The 13,240-nt window shown below is 59.4% G+C and overlaps 3 protein-coding genes across 4 annotated transcripts; 1 reads left to right on the forward strand and 2 right to left on the reverse strand.

Annotated features, from left to right (window-relative positions):
* Positions 1 to 150: 150 nt before the first annotated feature.
* Positions 151 to 7,688, forward strand: TAF12 (TATA-box binding protein associated factor 12). Of its 2 annotated transcripts, XM_063356267.1 has the most exons (7): positions 160 to 258; positions 1,508 to 1,654; positions 3,518 to 3,769; positions 4,913 to 4,990; positions 5,293 to 5,407; positions 5,843 to 5,931; positions 7,271 to 7,688. In XM_063356267.1, the coding sequence occupies exons 2-7, from the start codon at positions 1,586 to 1,588 to the stop codon at positions 7,304 to 7,306; spliced, it is 639 nt and encodes a 212-aa protein (XP_063212337.1). In that variant the 5' UTR covers positions 160 to 258; positions 1,508 to 1,585; the 3' UTR covers positions 7,307 to 7,688. The 2 variants fall into 2 exon arrangements, with proteins under 2 accessions (XP_063212338.1, XP_063212337.1); XM_063356268.1 differs by lacking the exon at positions 1,508 to 1,654 and having other exon boundaries at positions 151 to 258; positions 7,271 to 7,679.
* Positions 7,689 to 7,890: 202 nt separating this feature from the next.
* On the reverse strand, positions 7,891 to 11,007 carry LOC134525414 (ras-related protein Rab-39B-like). Its single transcript, XM_063356258.1, is given in 3 exon segments — positions 7,891 to 9,163; positions 10,497 to 10,989; positions 10,992 to 11,007. Coding segments are annotated over 3 exon segments (942 nt in total). The 3' UTR covers positions 7,891 to 8,730.
* Position 11,008: 1 nt separating this feature from the next.
* On the reverse strand, positions 11,009 to 12,972 carry LOC134525417 (ras-related protein Rab-42-like). Its single transcript, XM_063356265.1, has 2 exons — positions 12,084 to 12,972; positions 11,009 to 11,752 (listed from the first exon to the last, which is right to left on the reverse strand). Exons 1-2 carry the CDS (start codon positions 12,437 to 12,439, stop codon positions 11,335 to 11,337), a joined length of 774 nt encoding a protein of 257 aa, XP_063212335.1. The 5' UTR covers positions 12,440 to 12,972; the 3' UTR covers positions 11,009 to 11,334.
* Positions 12,973 to 13,240: the final 268 nt, after the last annotated feature.

A 13,240-nucleotide genomic window follows, 5' to 3' on the forward strand; every position in this document is an offset into this window, starting at 1 on the left:
GCCTCGCTGGCCCCCCGCGCCGTATGCAAATCGCGCGGGGCATGCTGGGGCGTCCGTCCCCCCCACCCCGGCCGCGCCTTCACCGAGGGGGTGGGGAGCGCCTTTGGCGGGCGCGGCGGGCTCGCTCCTGATTGGCGGCGCTGAGTAAGTGTTTCCGGGTGGTGGCGGGCGGTGCCCCCGGAAGGGCTCAGGGGAGCGCAGCGGAGGGAGCGCAGCCGGCGGCGGTGGTGGCTCGGTCCGCCAGCGGGTCATGGGGAGGTACGGGACGGCTGGGGGGAGCTCGGGAGGGTCCTTCCCCAGGTGGGGGAGAGGCTCCGGCTGCTTTACACCCGCCTAAAAGGCGGAGGGAGGCGGGGGTGGGCGCGGCAGGCCGTGCCCGCCGCTCTCCGGGCCGGGCCTGCAGCCGGTGTTCAGAACCCCCACCCCTGTGGCGGTCAGGGGTCTGAGGGGAGACCCCCGCAACCCTGACAGGCGGGGCCCGCCCTGGCGTGGGCTCCGGGCGGCTGTCGGTGACCTTGTCTCCTTGGCTCTTCCCCATGGCTTTGGCCGCGGCTCCCCGGGAATGCTTTGGCACGGGCAGGCTTCGTTCGGCCCCATAACGGCGTTCCCTGTGGGCAGACATGGGGCTGGTGGACTCCTCAAGCTGGTGGCTGGAAGAAAACCTCTGAGAGCGGCGTGTGTGGAGCTGTTGGCTCCCTAGATGCCAAGTGTTGGTGCTTTGGGGGTAAAAGGCGAAGCTGGAAGCTGTGAGGCGAGGAGGAAGGAGGTTTGAGCCACCCTTCAGCATCTAACAAACACATCCAAGGGGGGAAAAAGGGCTTTCTTATTTGTTTCATTTAAACTAGTGCACCTAAAAGATCAGTGCTTGTAACAGATACTTCCTTGAGCAGTGTAAGGAAGGGCTTTTTCTCACATTTATAATACTAAAGCAAAACCCAAGAGCTTTCCCAGTTTTCTCTCTATTAACAATAAAGAGACACCCAGAGACACCAAAGATCCACCAGACGGTCCTTTGCAAAACTATTTAAATATTTGGTGAAAATCGTTATGTCTTAATGGAAGTGGGAGCGCTCTCGGCATTCCAAGGAATGTGCCAAAAAGGTTTGTTTGGCTTTAATGTAGACTTTTAATTACAGCTGTAACCCTGGGCTGTCAAAGCTAACGAGTTACAGCAGGTCGGTGGCGCGAATTGCGGCCAGCAGACCTATTCCTGCCGCGGAGGGAAGCTGCCGGGCTCACCTGCGCATCGCTGCTGACAGCAGATACCAAGATACTCTGTCTTCTGACAGAAAAATGGAATTTGGCCAAATTTCTGCTCCTGCTTCAGGATCCTGGGAGATGCCTCGTCCTCTGCAGCAGCGTACGCTCGTGATTGTGTAATATCTTCTGATAGATAAACCCTCTCACGACATCGTAAGGACAATGCGTCCTCTCTTGCGTGAAGCTGTTTCCCCTTGCGATCTTACGATAGAATGGGTGATACAAAAAATATCTGGTGTTCCTGTAGGAATGAGAGTTATATGGAAGAGGAGGAAGCGAGAGTAGGTTATCGCTGACTGCTGACGTACTGGGAAGGCTTTGGGAAATGGCCTCTCCGTTCACTGGCCCCACAGCGGTTGCTGATGTAATTAAAGATCTAGACACTCAGATAGCTGTAAGTAAAGCGCCGGGGGCTTGCCACGGGGCCGGCATGTGGGATTTGTCCCGGGAATCTGCGCATCCCATTAGTTTTGCGTTTGGTGATCTTAATGGCACGCAAAGGGGTGCGATAAGATCCGTGAATAAACGAACAAAGCGACTTTATGCTAATAAAGTGCTTTCTGCCCAAGGATTTCGGAGCTTTCTCCCCTGCATGGTGGATAAGAATTCCTGCTTTCTGGATTTGTAAAGTGAGGTGTTGGGGTGATCAGCCTGAGCTAAAAGCAAGACTAGCACACTGAATCCTGATCTTGTGCTGAGCTCCTCGTCCAGCAATGCCATCTGAGGGGTTTTAGGGTGTGATTGTAATGATTTTCCATCTTTAATTAGTTAAAATTGAGCTAGGAACTTGCTGAGGGCGCTACAGAAATGTGTCTTGGATATAAATCCTCCTAAAAGGGCTCCGTGTCTGTAGGTGCGGCAGTGCATGAGTGTGCCCTAGAATGAAGCACTAAAGCAGCCGCTTCTAAGTACTCCTGTGTGATTTCTGGTTTGTGTTTTGGTATGAATTAATCCAGACTAACAAAGCTTGCTCTGATGAAGGGAAAACGTGTTTGTAGCTCAGGTGGCAGACGCTCCGCTCATCGCTTTGTACGTGAACGTGCTGTAAAGCTGTTTAAACAAACTCTCCTCTTCTCTCATGTGTAAGTTCACCCTGGAACGTGTGGGCTTTTCAGAGGAGGCGTCTGCTCTCAGCGGCTGCTTCTCGCCCGTCTCTGGGCGCAACGGCAGCTGCTGCAGCCGCTGAGTGAGGGGCTTTTACATCAAACCGTTCCTTAAATGCTCCTTTCACGTGACAGACCTGTCACTGCTGCCCACACCGCTTGTGGGGGTGGAAGGCCCAGGGTTTGGATGAGTTTTCTCTCACAGAGCAGTAAAGGCAGAGCAAAGCTTCATCAGTCGGGGGGTTTTAGAGCCTTCCAGCCATGAAATATAGGAGTTGCCAGTCAGTCTGTGTGTTAGCTCGGTGGCCAGTAACCTGAACAACGTCGGCACCAAAGGGTGAACCTGGAAGATCTGGGTAACCAGTTAAGCTGCCACAACTCACTTCTGGTTCACCATTAACAGCTCAGTAAACCTGGCTTCGTTTACTGCGGCTGTTGGTTGCCCGGTGTGGGAAGAACAAATCGAAGGTGTGGGTGTCTGCGTGTGTTTCTCTGTCACGTTACCTCTGAGTTACCCAGACTTGTGCTCTCAGAACCAAAACCGAACTGATACAAGCTTGCCATCGAGGGATCGCTGTGGGTCAGGCTTGAAGTGTTGCCAAAACCGAGACCTCTACCCTGTGGCGGACACCCAAGGGAGCTTGAACCCTGTCTTCTTCTCAGGCCCATGGAGCGTGGAGATGAGAACCCAAACGCTGTGCCTGCTGTTCCGTTCCCCTGCATCGCTGCCGCAGGAGCAAGCCGTGTCCTTTAGTTAAATCTTCTTTGCATGTTCTTTTCCTGGAAGCTCTTTGTGGTCCAAGTGAAATGTGTTCCGAAAGGCCCTGACCGGAGGGCGAGGGGTGGACACGCGCATGGGATTCATCCCAAGGAAGGAGCAGGCGGGTCAGTGCCACTGCAGAGGTGCTGCCTCTTGTCAGTGCGCGGCGTGCAGCCGCTGTCCTTCTTGTGGCAAACTTCATATTCCATATAACAGGGAATGTTTTCTCGTCTTCTAAACATTGCTCGTCCCTTCTTGCTGTGGCCAGAGAGACCCAGTCCTCTGTAAACCTCTGGGCCCCGTCAGGACACTACGGTTTCACTCTGACCAAAGATGTGATCACCCTGTTGAATTCTTTCTGTTTGCTAACTCTGGCTTTTGTTTCCTTTTCCAGTTGATTGGTTTGGGTCCCCACAACCCCAAGAAGAAGCAGGACCTAGATAAGCTTTATGATCTAAAAGCTAAAGCCCAACAGATTATGAACCAGTTTGGCCCCTCTACCTTGATCAACCTCTCCAACTTCTCCTCCATAAAGCCAGAACCAGCCAGCACTCCCCCGCAGAGCTCCATGGCCAACAGCACCACCGTGGCAAAGATGCCGGGGACGCCCAGCGGAGGAGGACGGCTCAGTCCTGAAAGCAACCAGGTAATTTCATCCCCGATTTTAGGACAATGGGGGAGATGCTCAGACCTGCCCCGGCTTAATTCCTTCCTTAAACTATCAGCAAAAACATAATGTCTAGTACAGTATCAGTTACGGAGCGAGCAAACGTCTTCATGTGTTTCTTCTCTTCAGGCTGGATGGGGTATGGACGCTGTAGGTGTAGAGGTTTTTTCGGTCTCAGGAGAATGTATTTTGGGGGCATAATTGGGAAATTCTTAAATGTGGTTTACGTGGGAGAAATAGAAGTGCAGGTTTGTAGCCTCTGTCTTACGGGGATGGTGCGAGAGGCAGCATCGGTGCCAGGAGCTGCTGAGTTGCGTGTTTGCTTGTTGGTGTCGAGCCTTTGACATGCGTAAAATATGCTGCTGCCCAGCAAGTGCTCCCGGAACGCACCCTGGTCTCTCTGCGGGCTTCGTTGGCACCGTGACCGCTCTGGGAAGAGTACAAACGCCCTGACACAAACACACGCACAGCAGTTTCACCGTTGGTGTAAGGGCACCAGGAAGGGCAGGAATTTCCCGCCTGTGTCTGGTTCATCTCACCAGGCCGAGGGATCAGTGGTGACAACTTTCATCCATACCCAATAAGACTAACTAGGGCCCCCGCTGCTGTTCGGCAGCAGTATAATTTCTGCTCCCTGCCACGTTTGGGCTGAGAGGGTGCTGCCTTCTGCCCTAGAATAACCCAGCGCTCTCGTATCTCGTGTTTTCCATTTGAAACGCTAAAGGTGATAAGCGCTAGAGCCATGGAAGTACTTCATTTGGTCACGAATAGTTTGCTTGCGCTTGCTCTCTGCCCCTTAAGACTTCTAGTTCTGCCTTTGTCCCCTCTTGCCCGCAGCCTCGTGGTGTTTCAGTGCCAGTTTGGTGCAGGAGACTTATTTATCCTGGCCTGCTGCATTCCACTTTCCGGTCAGAGCAACCACAGGGGCTTGAAAATAACTCCTTAACGCCTGATATTTCTTATCTCTGCCATTCCTGAGCTGATACGCTGTGTCAACACATGTGTTTTGGGCCTCGGAGGGGGGGTGGGGGTGGGGGAGGAGGTCTTTTATGGCTGCGCTGCGTGAGCAGCTGCTTTGCTAAAATAGGGCAATAAATTGTTCCTCTTCTCCCCCGCGCCCAGGTTTTAACCAAGAAGAAATTGCAGGACCTGGTGCGTGAGGTCGATCCGAATGAGCAGCTGGATGAAGACGTGGAGGAAGTAAGTATCGACCCATGGCAGGGGCTGCAAAAAGAGCTAATCTGGGATTTTTCACGCCCCGGCGGCCCTTTGTCCGAGGCAGGGAGGGTTGGTTCATATAAAGCTGCCATATTCTCATGTTCGCTGCAGCTTTCAGCTATCCGTGTCTGTCTCTGTGTCTCGGTGTCAAAAAGAGTTTTAAAACGGCAATTGTAGCAACCACCTTTGAAATCCTAGCTTCTGCGTCTCAATTTTCATACTTTCTGCATAATTTCAGCTGCTTGGCACTGATAATACTGGTTGTTGTCCTTGGTCTGCTACAGATGCTGTTGCAGATCGCCGATGATTTCATAGAGAGCGTGGTGACGGCCGCCTGCCAGCTTGCGCGGCATCGCAAGTCGAACACCCTGGAAGTCAAAGACGTCCAGTTGCATCTCGGTGGGTGATTTAATTTTTCCCCCCTTTGCTGAGAGCTGGGCTCGTGCCCTGAACTCGGGGCACGGCCGCGGCGTTGGGGTGGAAACCTGTGAGTAGCTACAGATTCATCGCCATTGAATAATGGCTTAATAATCAGGGGGTGAACGAGGTGTCTGCTGCCCCTCACCGTCCCTTCTCCAAATTTTGCAATTTTTAGCTGTCCATCACCCGGTGTTGGAAGGTCCCTGCCACAGGGGACTGCATTTTTACCGTGTTTAATGTTGTGCAGCCCTCTGCTGCTCTGCTATTGGGAAGCTTTTATAGCTGGAACACAGCTCACCAGCACGTCTCTAGCACCGGCTCCGGGCAGACGTGCTGCCGGTATGTTTGTGGTGACGAGGGATGCTCCTGCGGTGGGCGGTTGGGGTGTGCTGACCTGCGCTCTCTCTCTTCCAGAGCGTCAGTGGAACATGTGGATCCCGGGCTTTGGTTCGGAAGAAATCAGGCCCTACAAAAAAGCCTGCACTACAGAAGCTCACAAACAGGTAAGGAGCCCTCAGTAACACGGAGAATTGCATGGTAGAAGGCTGATACGGGGAGGGTGGCCTTGGACTCCTGGCACAACGTGAATTTGTAGCCTCTTCCAAGTGGTTTGGGCTTGGAATAACTTCCAGAGTCTCCTTGTCTGTTTGCGTGGAGAGGACTGAGGTTGCTCTGGCTCCTCTGTGGTGGTGCAGTGCCGGCTGTGCCCTGAGAGCAGCAGCAGCGCTCGCTCTCTGAAGGGCAGCCCAGCTTGGAAGGGTTAAAAACCAGCTGAGAGCTGCAGGCAGTCGCTTGTCAGCTGCCCCCTGGCAGATCGTGTGCTCTGTTGTGCAGAAGGGACTGAAAACACATTGCCGGCGACTCTGGGCTGCTCACCACCGTAAGAATTTCAACAGCTGCAAAAAGGCTAAGGGCCTGGGACGGTCAGAGAGCACGCCGTTGTCCTGGGATCGCAGCTGTAGATTGGAGCTGGGCGGCTCTGGGGATTTTTACCCTTAATTTTGCTTTTGCTGAATTGGGCCATCGCTTTTTAAGTGTCCGGTCGGAGCCAGGGAGGAGCTGCCCTGCAGGAGCTGTTGGAGTTTATGGAGGATACGGCATAGAATCACAGAATGGTTCGGGTTGGAAGGGAGCTTAAAGCCCACCCAGTGCCACCCCCTGCCCTGGGCAGGGACACCTCCCACCAGCCCAGGTTGCTCCAAGCCCCGTCCAGCCTGGCCTTGAACCCCTCCAGGGATGGGGCAGCCACAGCTTCTCTGGGCAACCTGGGCCAGGGGCTCACCGCCCTCACAGCCAAGAATTTCTTCCCAAGATCTCATCTAAATCTCCCCTCTTGCGGTGTAAACCTGTTCCCCCTCGTCCCATGGCTCCCCTCCCTGCTCCAGAGTCCCTCCCCAGCTTTCCTGGAGCCCCTTTAGGGACTGGAAGGTCTCCCCGGAGCCTTCTCTTCTCCAGGCTGAACCCCCCCAGCTCTCTCAGCCTGTCCCCACAGCAGAGGGGCTCCAGCCCTCCCAGCATCTCCCCTCTGAAGCTCCCGCAGCAGCAGCGGGGAGGCCCTGAAGTGGGGTTTGATCCCCTGCTCTGTTTAATCCCGTTGCCCCTCGCTCGTGTCGGTGTTTCACTTTCCAGCCCCGCGTGCCAGGGAGAGGAGCACAGACGCTTCCTTTTCCTCTGGCTCCAGCTTGGGACCCCATTAACATTCAAACAGACCTGAAAGACCTGTGTGGAAACAAGTCAGGCAGTGTCCGGAGAGAACCCGACATCCCTTGTTCCTGCAGGTTGTTTTGCAGGAACCTTGTCTGAGACGCTCCGCTTCCCACGTTTTTCTCTTTCTTCTTACAGAGAATGGCACTGATTCGCAAAACTACCAAGAAATAGCCCCTGGGAAGAGCCGGGAGAAGACGCCAGTGCATTTTGGGATATTTGCCTCTCCACTAAAGCCTCCACGATGCCATCCATGGGATATTTTTTTTAATGCTTTACAGAGAAGCATATATTTTTTATTAACGGTGCAGCAATATCTTGACTTTATGAGGAGATCTGCCAAAAACATTCTACGCCCCCTTCCTCATTGCCCCTAAAGAGCGCAACGTATCTCAAAACAAAGACTTTTATTTGTGACTTGAAAGTGGTTTATCGTATAAGTGATTATCCAAGGGACAGAGCATTTTGATCTTGTGTGGGACAGTATTAGAAGCATCTGTAGAGGTTTTTGTTTCCTTCTTCCTGCCCCTACCTGCTCCAGTACTTTGTAATGTCAGTGTTTATATAAATACTTGCGTTTGTTTTACATGAATAAAGAAATTATTAATCTAAACCCGTCGCGCGGCCTCGTGCTCTCCAAACAGTGCGGGGAGGGAGCGCGAGTGCCATGGGCGGCCTCCCCGTTGCCTGGTTTCTGCTGTTTGCCTCCGAGGTCTCCTGCCCTGGGCTTTGGAGGGAGTGGAAGGATGGATTTGGCCGCCTCTGCCGCGCTGATGGGGCTGGGACGGCGCCTTCCCTCCCCCTCCAGCCCGGGGTGAGGAGTTTGCCCATCGCTTGGAGTGGGACAGGGTGACTGAGGACAAGAAATCACGGCGATCCGGGTTTTCTCCTCACCTGGGACATCAAGAAACGCCGCGTCGTCCTGCCTGTTCCTGCCTGCTCTGCTCAAAGTGGTGAACGTCAGCTCCAGCCGGGGCTACGGGGGAAACCGCCTTGGCTGTAGTTCAGAAACCGGTACGGCTGCTCTCTCCTCCTCCCTGCGGAGCCCAAGGACTGCGGTAAACGCAGCCGAGGCCTGTCTGGGTGCCCGGGGCCACGCTCGGCTGCTGCTGGGGGGGGGACGTGGGGTTGTTCAGTGGCTGCTCCAGCTCGGGGGAGCCGTAGGAGCCGCTCAGACCAGGGCGCTTTGTCCTCCCGAGCTCTGAGCGAACGGGTCGGGCGGTGAAAGGGGATTCGGATCAATGCTGATCCGAGGCAGGACATGGGGTGCCGGGAGGACCTGTGGTTCCTCTCCCTGGGAGGGGGGGGTGGACGCAGCCTTGCAGAAAGGGGTTTGGAGAGAAAATAGGGGAAAGGGGGGACACAAACCTCTCTGCAGCCCCCGAACCTGTCCTGCCTGGGGACTTCACCCTTCCCCTGGGCAGCCTCGGCGCCGGCCGCTTCCCCTTTCCCAGGAAAACACGGGCAGGCGCGGGGGTGAACAGGGGGTGTTTAATGCGCCCCAGCCGTCGCCAGCCGCTCCACCTCTGCCTCACGCCCTGCGCGGAGCCCGGAGTGTCCCAGCCCCCCCCGAGGACAGGCTGCCGGTGTCCCCGGTTTTAGCACGAGCATTTTTTCCGCTTCTCTTCCTTCTCCGGCGCCCGAGCCTTGAGCGACGCCGGCAGCGGGATGCTGCACTTCACCCCGTCCCACGCCTCGGTGGCAGCCAGCCGCCCCGTTTGCAGCGCCTGGTAGATGGCCACGGTCAACATCTGGAAAGCCTGGACCACGTTGCTGGCGTCCTTGGCCGAGGTCTCCACGTACTGCACCCCCAGCGCGGCCGCCAGCTTCTCCGCCTCCCTCCTGCCCACCCGCCGCTGCCCGGCCAGGTCGCTCTTGTGCCCCACCAGCAAGAAAACGATGCGGAAGGGCTGGACCGTGTCCGTCACTTCCCGGTGCCACTGCCGGACGCTCTCGAAGGACGCGCGGTTGGTGAGGTCAAAGAGCAGCATCCCCCCGGCCGAGTTACGGTAGTAGGAGCGAGTCACGGATCTGGGGGGGGGGGGGAAGAGAAACGGGGTGAGGAGCCCCCGGGGCTGCCCTGGGCAGCAGCTCCCCCACCTGCAGCGCAGCCCGGGCCGGGTCCTGCCCTCCGCAGCCGCACACCGCGCTCAAACCACTGTAAGAGCGAGGAGAATCGTCCCTTTTGGTGTGCCAGCGAGTGGTCTGAGCATCTCTGCCCCTGCTCGGCCACCAAAGCTCGGCTGGTCCCGGCAGCCATGGCCCTGGAGCTCTCCCGTCCCCTGCAGCCATGGCCCTGGAGCTCTCCCGTCCCCTGGAGCCATGGTCCCGGAGCTCTCCCGTTCCCTGCAGCCAAGTCCCCAGTGCTCTCCCATCCTCTGCAGCCATGGCCCTGGAGCTCTCCCATCCCCTGGAGCCATGTCCCCGGAGCTCTCCTGTCCCCTTTAACCATGTCCCTGGAGCTCTCCCGTCCCCTGCAGCCATGGCCCTTGAGCTCTCCCATCCCCTGGAGCCGTTTCCCTGGAGCTCTCCCGTCCCCTGCAGCCATGGCCCTTGAGCTCTCCCATCCCCTGGAGCCGTTTCCCTGGAGCTCTCCCGTTCCCTGCAGCCATGGCACTTGAGCTCTCCCGTCCCCAGAGCTCTCCCATCCCCTTCAGCCATGTCGCCGGTGCTCTCCCATCCCCTGGAGCCATGTCCCTTGAGTTTGCCCATCCCCTGCAGCCATGCTCCTGGAGCTCTCCCATCCCCTGCAGCCATGTCCCTGGAACTCTCCTGTCCCCAGAGCTCTCCCATCCCCTTTAACTGTGTCCCTGGAGCTCTCCTGTCCCCTGCAGCCATGGCCCCAGAGCTCGGCTGTCCCCTTTAGCCCTAGGTCTGCCATTCTCCCGTCCCCTGCAGCCACCCCCCAGAGTCCCCCTGTCCCCAGCGCCAGCCTGGCCGGCGCGGGCAGCCTTGGCGGTGTGGGGCGGTGGGGTGTGAAGGCTCCCGGCAGCCGAGCCCTGTGGGCTCCGAGCCTCTTCCCCCAGCCCGCCGCAGACGGAGGGGGGCAGAGGGGTGCTGGGGGGGGTCCCGTACTCCCTTTGGAGCTGGAGCAAGGGTTTACAAGGCAACCCCGAGGGCTCCTTTCCATGGAAACAGCCTTGGCTTTGGCTCACGTGGGTCCCTGCAGCCTGCCCGGTGTGGGGCACGGTGGTTCCTCACCCATAGGGCATGGGTGGGGGGGAACACAGCCCCATCCAGGCCCTGCCCAGGGTTGGGAATCACAACATCTCGCCATCCCACCCCAAATCCCGGGGGGGGGGCGGGACACACCCGTCTCCATCACCCCCTCCCCACCCTGCCCCATGGCCGGAGCCGGACCCACCTGAACCGCTCCTGCCCGGCCGTGTCCCAGAACTGCAGCTTCACCCGCAGCCCCGGCTCCAGCTCCACGAACTGGACGTAGAAATCCACCCCCACCGTCTGGTTGACGGCGTCCAGGAAGACGCCCTCGGTGTAACGCCGCAGCAGCGAGGATTTCCCCACCGTCGAGTCCCCCAGCATGATCACCCGGAACTGGTACTGCCACCGCGGCTCCATCGGCGCCTCCGTCACCCGCCGCCCCCGCGCCGGGCGCCTGTACGGGCAGGCAGCGCCGGGCTCCTCCACCCAGGAGGCGTTCCCGCCCGCCATGGCTGCTGGCTGGCCCCTTCTGGAACCCCTTTCATCCCTTTTTCCTCGGCTCCATCCAGCTGGAAGCACTCCGGGAGGGGGTTCCTGGTGCCATTTTCCAAGGGGGTGGCCCTGGGACACGAGGCCTGAGTGACACAGTGATTTGGGGGGTGTCTCACCCCATGGGCAACCCAGCCCCCCCCCCGCCAAAGCATCTCACCCATGTCATGAGTTGAGCTGAGCACGGTGGCGTGGCCCTGCGAGGGGTCCGGCGCTCGCCGCAGCCTTTATTTAATGTGGAAAAGCCTCAAGTTTATTAAAAACACTCCTGCGGGGGAGCAGTATTTTAGTATTTTTTCAGAGCCCCCAAATCAAAGCTGGAAATAAACCTGGGGGAGGGACACAAAGCCCCGCACATCACCCAAGGGCTGGGGGGGGGCACACACGAAGCCCCGTGCATCACCCAAGGGCAGGGGGACACACACAAATCTCTCCACCCCTGCGAAAGGGCAGGGGTGGAGGGTCCTGTGTGTCCCCCCGCCCCGTCCCCATCAGCACTGGCAGCGCTGCCGCGGCTCCCCCCGCGCTGGGGGCCGGGGGCGGCTGCGGCTGGGGATGAGCCTGATGCCACCGCAGCCCCGGTGAGGGGTGACCCCCCCCCGGCCCAGCGCCTGCTGGATGCCCCCCGCCAGCGTCTGGAAGGCCAGCTCCACGTTGAGGTTGCCGCGGGCCGAGGTCTCCACGAAGGCCACCATGCCCAGGCTGGCGGCGAGGTGCCCGGCCTCCTCCGCCGACACGGCTCGCTGGGCCACCAGGTCACACTTGTGTCCCACCAGGACGAAGGCGGGGGGACGGTCCCCGGCGGCTTCGCGGTGCCACTCGGGGACGCGCTCGAAGGACGCGCGGTTGGTGAGGTCGAACACCAGCAGCACCCCCGCCGCGCTCCGGTAGAAGGACCTGGTGATGGACCTGGGCACACCACGGGGGGGGGGGTGGTGGTGGTTGGGGGACACCCCGGCACCCCCCAGCCCCTGCACCCACCGCTCCAGGATGGGACTCGGGGGACTTTTGGGACCTCAGGAGCAGGGAGGGGAGACCTGCCCAGACCATCTGCACCCCAATTTTCCATTCAGCATCCCCCCCCCTCCAGACCGGGGAGCTCCGGAAGGGTTTTGTAGGGGCTCGGGGATCCCTCTCACCCCCCACCCCAAGCTGGGGTGCGGTGGGGACGGGGCAGCACCCAGGCGTGGGTGCCGATGGGGCTGAGCACAGGGCAGAGACAGGGCACACCCAGACCAACCTGGGGCCCCCAGGAGGCTCCCATGGATGGGGGCAGCGCGGGACCCCCCCCCCGGCTCCAGCCACAGCTCCTGCCTCGCCAGCCCCTCGCGCTCCATTCGAGCCTCTTTCACACTCCCGGCTCCGGCCTGATGCAATCAAGGAGGGAATCACCCGGCCCCAGCCCAGCGGCACCCCAGGACCAGAACCCCAGGACCAGCATCGGGACCCCAAGACTGGGCCCCCAGGATTGGTACCCCAGCACCAGGACCATCGCCCCAGAACCAGCACCCCAGCACTGGCACCCCAGGTCTGGGACCCCAGGACCAGCACCCCAGGACCAGGACCCCAGGAATGGGACCCCAGGACCAGGACCATCACCCCAGGAGTGGGACCCCAGGACCAGCACCATCACCCCAGGAGTGGGACCCCAGGACTGGGACCCCAGGACCAGCACCCCAGGAGTGGGACCCCAGGACCAGGACCATCACCCCAGGACTGGGACCCAGGACCGGGACCCCAGGATCAGCACCCCAGGACCGGGACCCCAGGACCGGGACCCCAGGACTGGAACCCCAGGACCAGGACCATCACCCCAGGACTGGGACCCCAGGATGATGACTGTGACCCCAGGATTGGTACCCCAGGACCAGGACCATCACCCCAGAAACAGCACCCCAGGACCAGGACGCCAAGAGTGGGACCCCAGGAGCAGCACCCAGCCCTGCTCCTTTGGCCGCTCCCCAAAACCAGCTCCAGCTTCTCCCCGAGCTCACCGCAGGGTTCCACCGTCCCCTAAAGCGTCACCGTCCCCGCACGCCCAGCCGGGGACTTCACACCCACCCCGGGGTGGGGGGGACGAGTCCATTGGGTGCTGGGGTCCCGCGTGGGGGCCGTGTCCCCCTCCCCTGTGTCCCCACCTCACCTGAACCTCTCCTGGCCGGCCGTGTCCCAGAGCTGCAGCTTGGCCCTGCCGGCGGGTGACAAGGGGATGGTGCGGCTGTAGAAGTCCACGCCAACAGTGGGGCAGGGGGTGGCCGCCCCCCCGGCTGGACCCTCCGCGAAGCAGCGTAGCAGCGACGACTTCCCCACTGCCGCGTCCCCCAGCACGATGACACGGAACTGGTAGTGTCCCCCGAGGTCGGGGTCCTGGGGGGCACCCGTCCCCATGCTGGCGGC

The sequence above is a fragment of the Chroicocephalus ridibundus genome, chromosome 19 (assembly GCF_963924245.1).
Source record: "Chroicocephalus ridibundus chromosome 19, bChrRid1.1, whole genome shotgun sequence".
NCBI lineage: Eukaryota > Metazoa > Chordata > Aves > Charadriiformes > Laridae > Chroicocephalus > Chroicocephalus ridibundus.

Coding starts and splice junctions, on each gene's coding strand:
- TAF12 (XM_063356267.1), top strand. CDS start 1,586: ATGGCCTCTCCGTTCACTGGCCCCACAGCGGTTGCTGATGTAATTAAA. Junction 1,655..3,517: donor ATCTAGACACTCAGATAGCT/GTAAGTAAAGCG, acceptor TTCCTTTTCCAG/TTGATTGGTTTGGGTCCCCA. Junction 5,408..5,842: donor AGACGTCCAGTTGCATCTCG/GTGGGTGATTTA, acceptor TCTCTCTTCCAG/AGCGTCAGTGGAACATGTGG.
- LOC134525417 (XM_063356265.1), bottom strand. CDS start 12,439: ATGGTCCTGGTCCTGGGGTCCCATTCCTGGGGTCCTGGTCCTGGGGTG. Junction 11,753..12,083: donor GAGCCTCCTGGGGGCCCCAG/GTTGGTCTGGGT, acceptor TGGTGTGCCCAG/GTCCATCACCAGGTCCTTCT.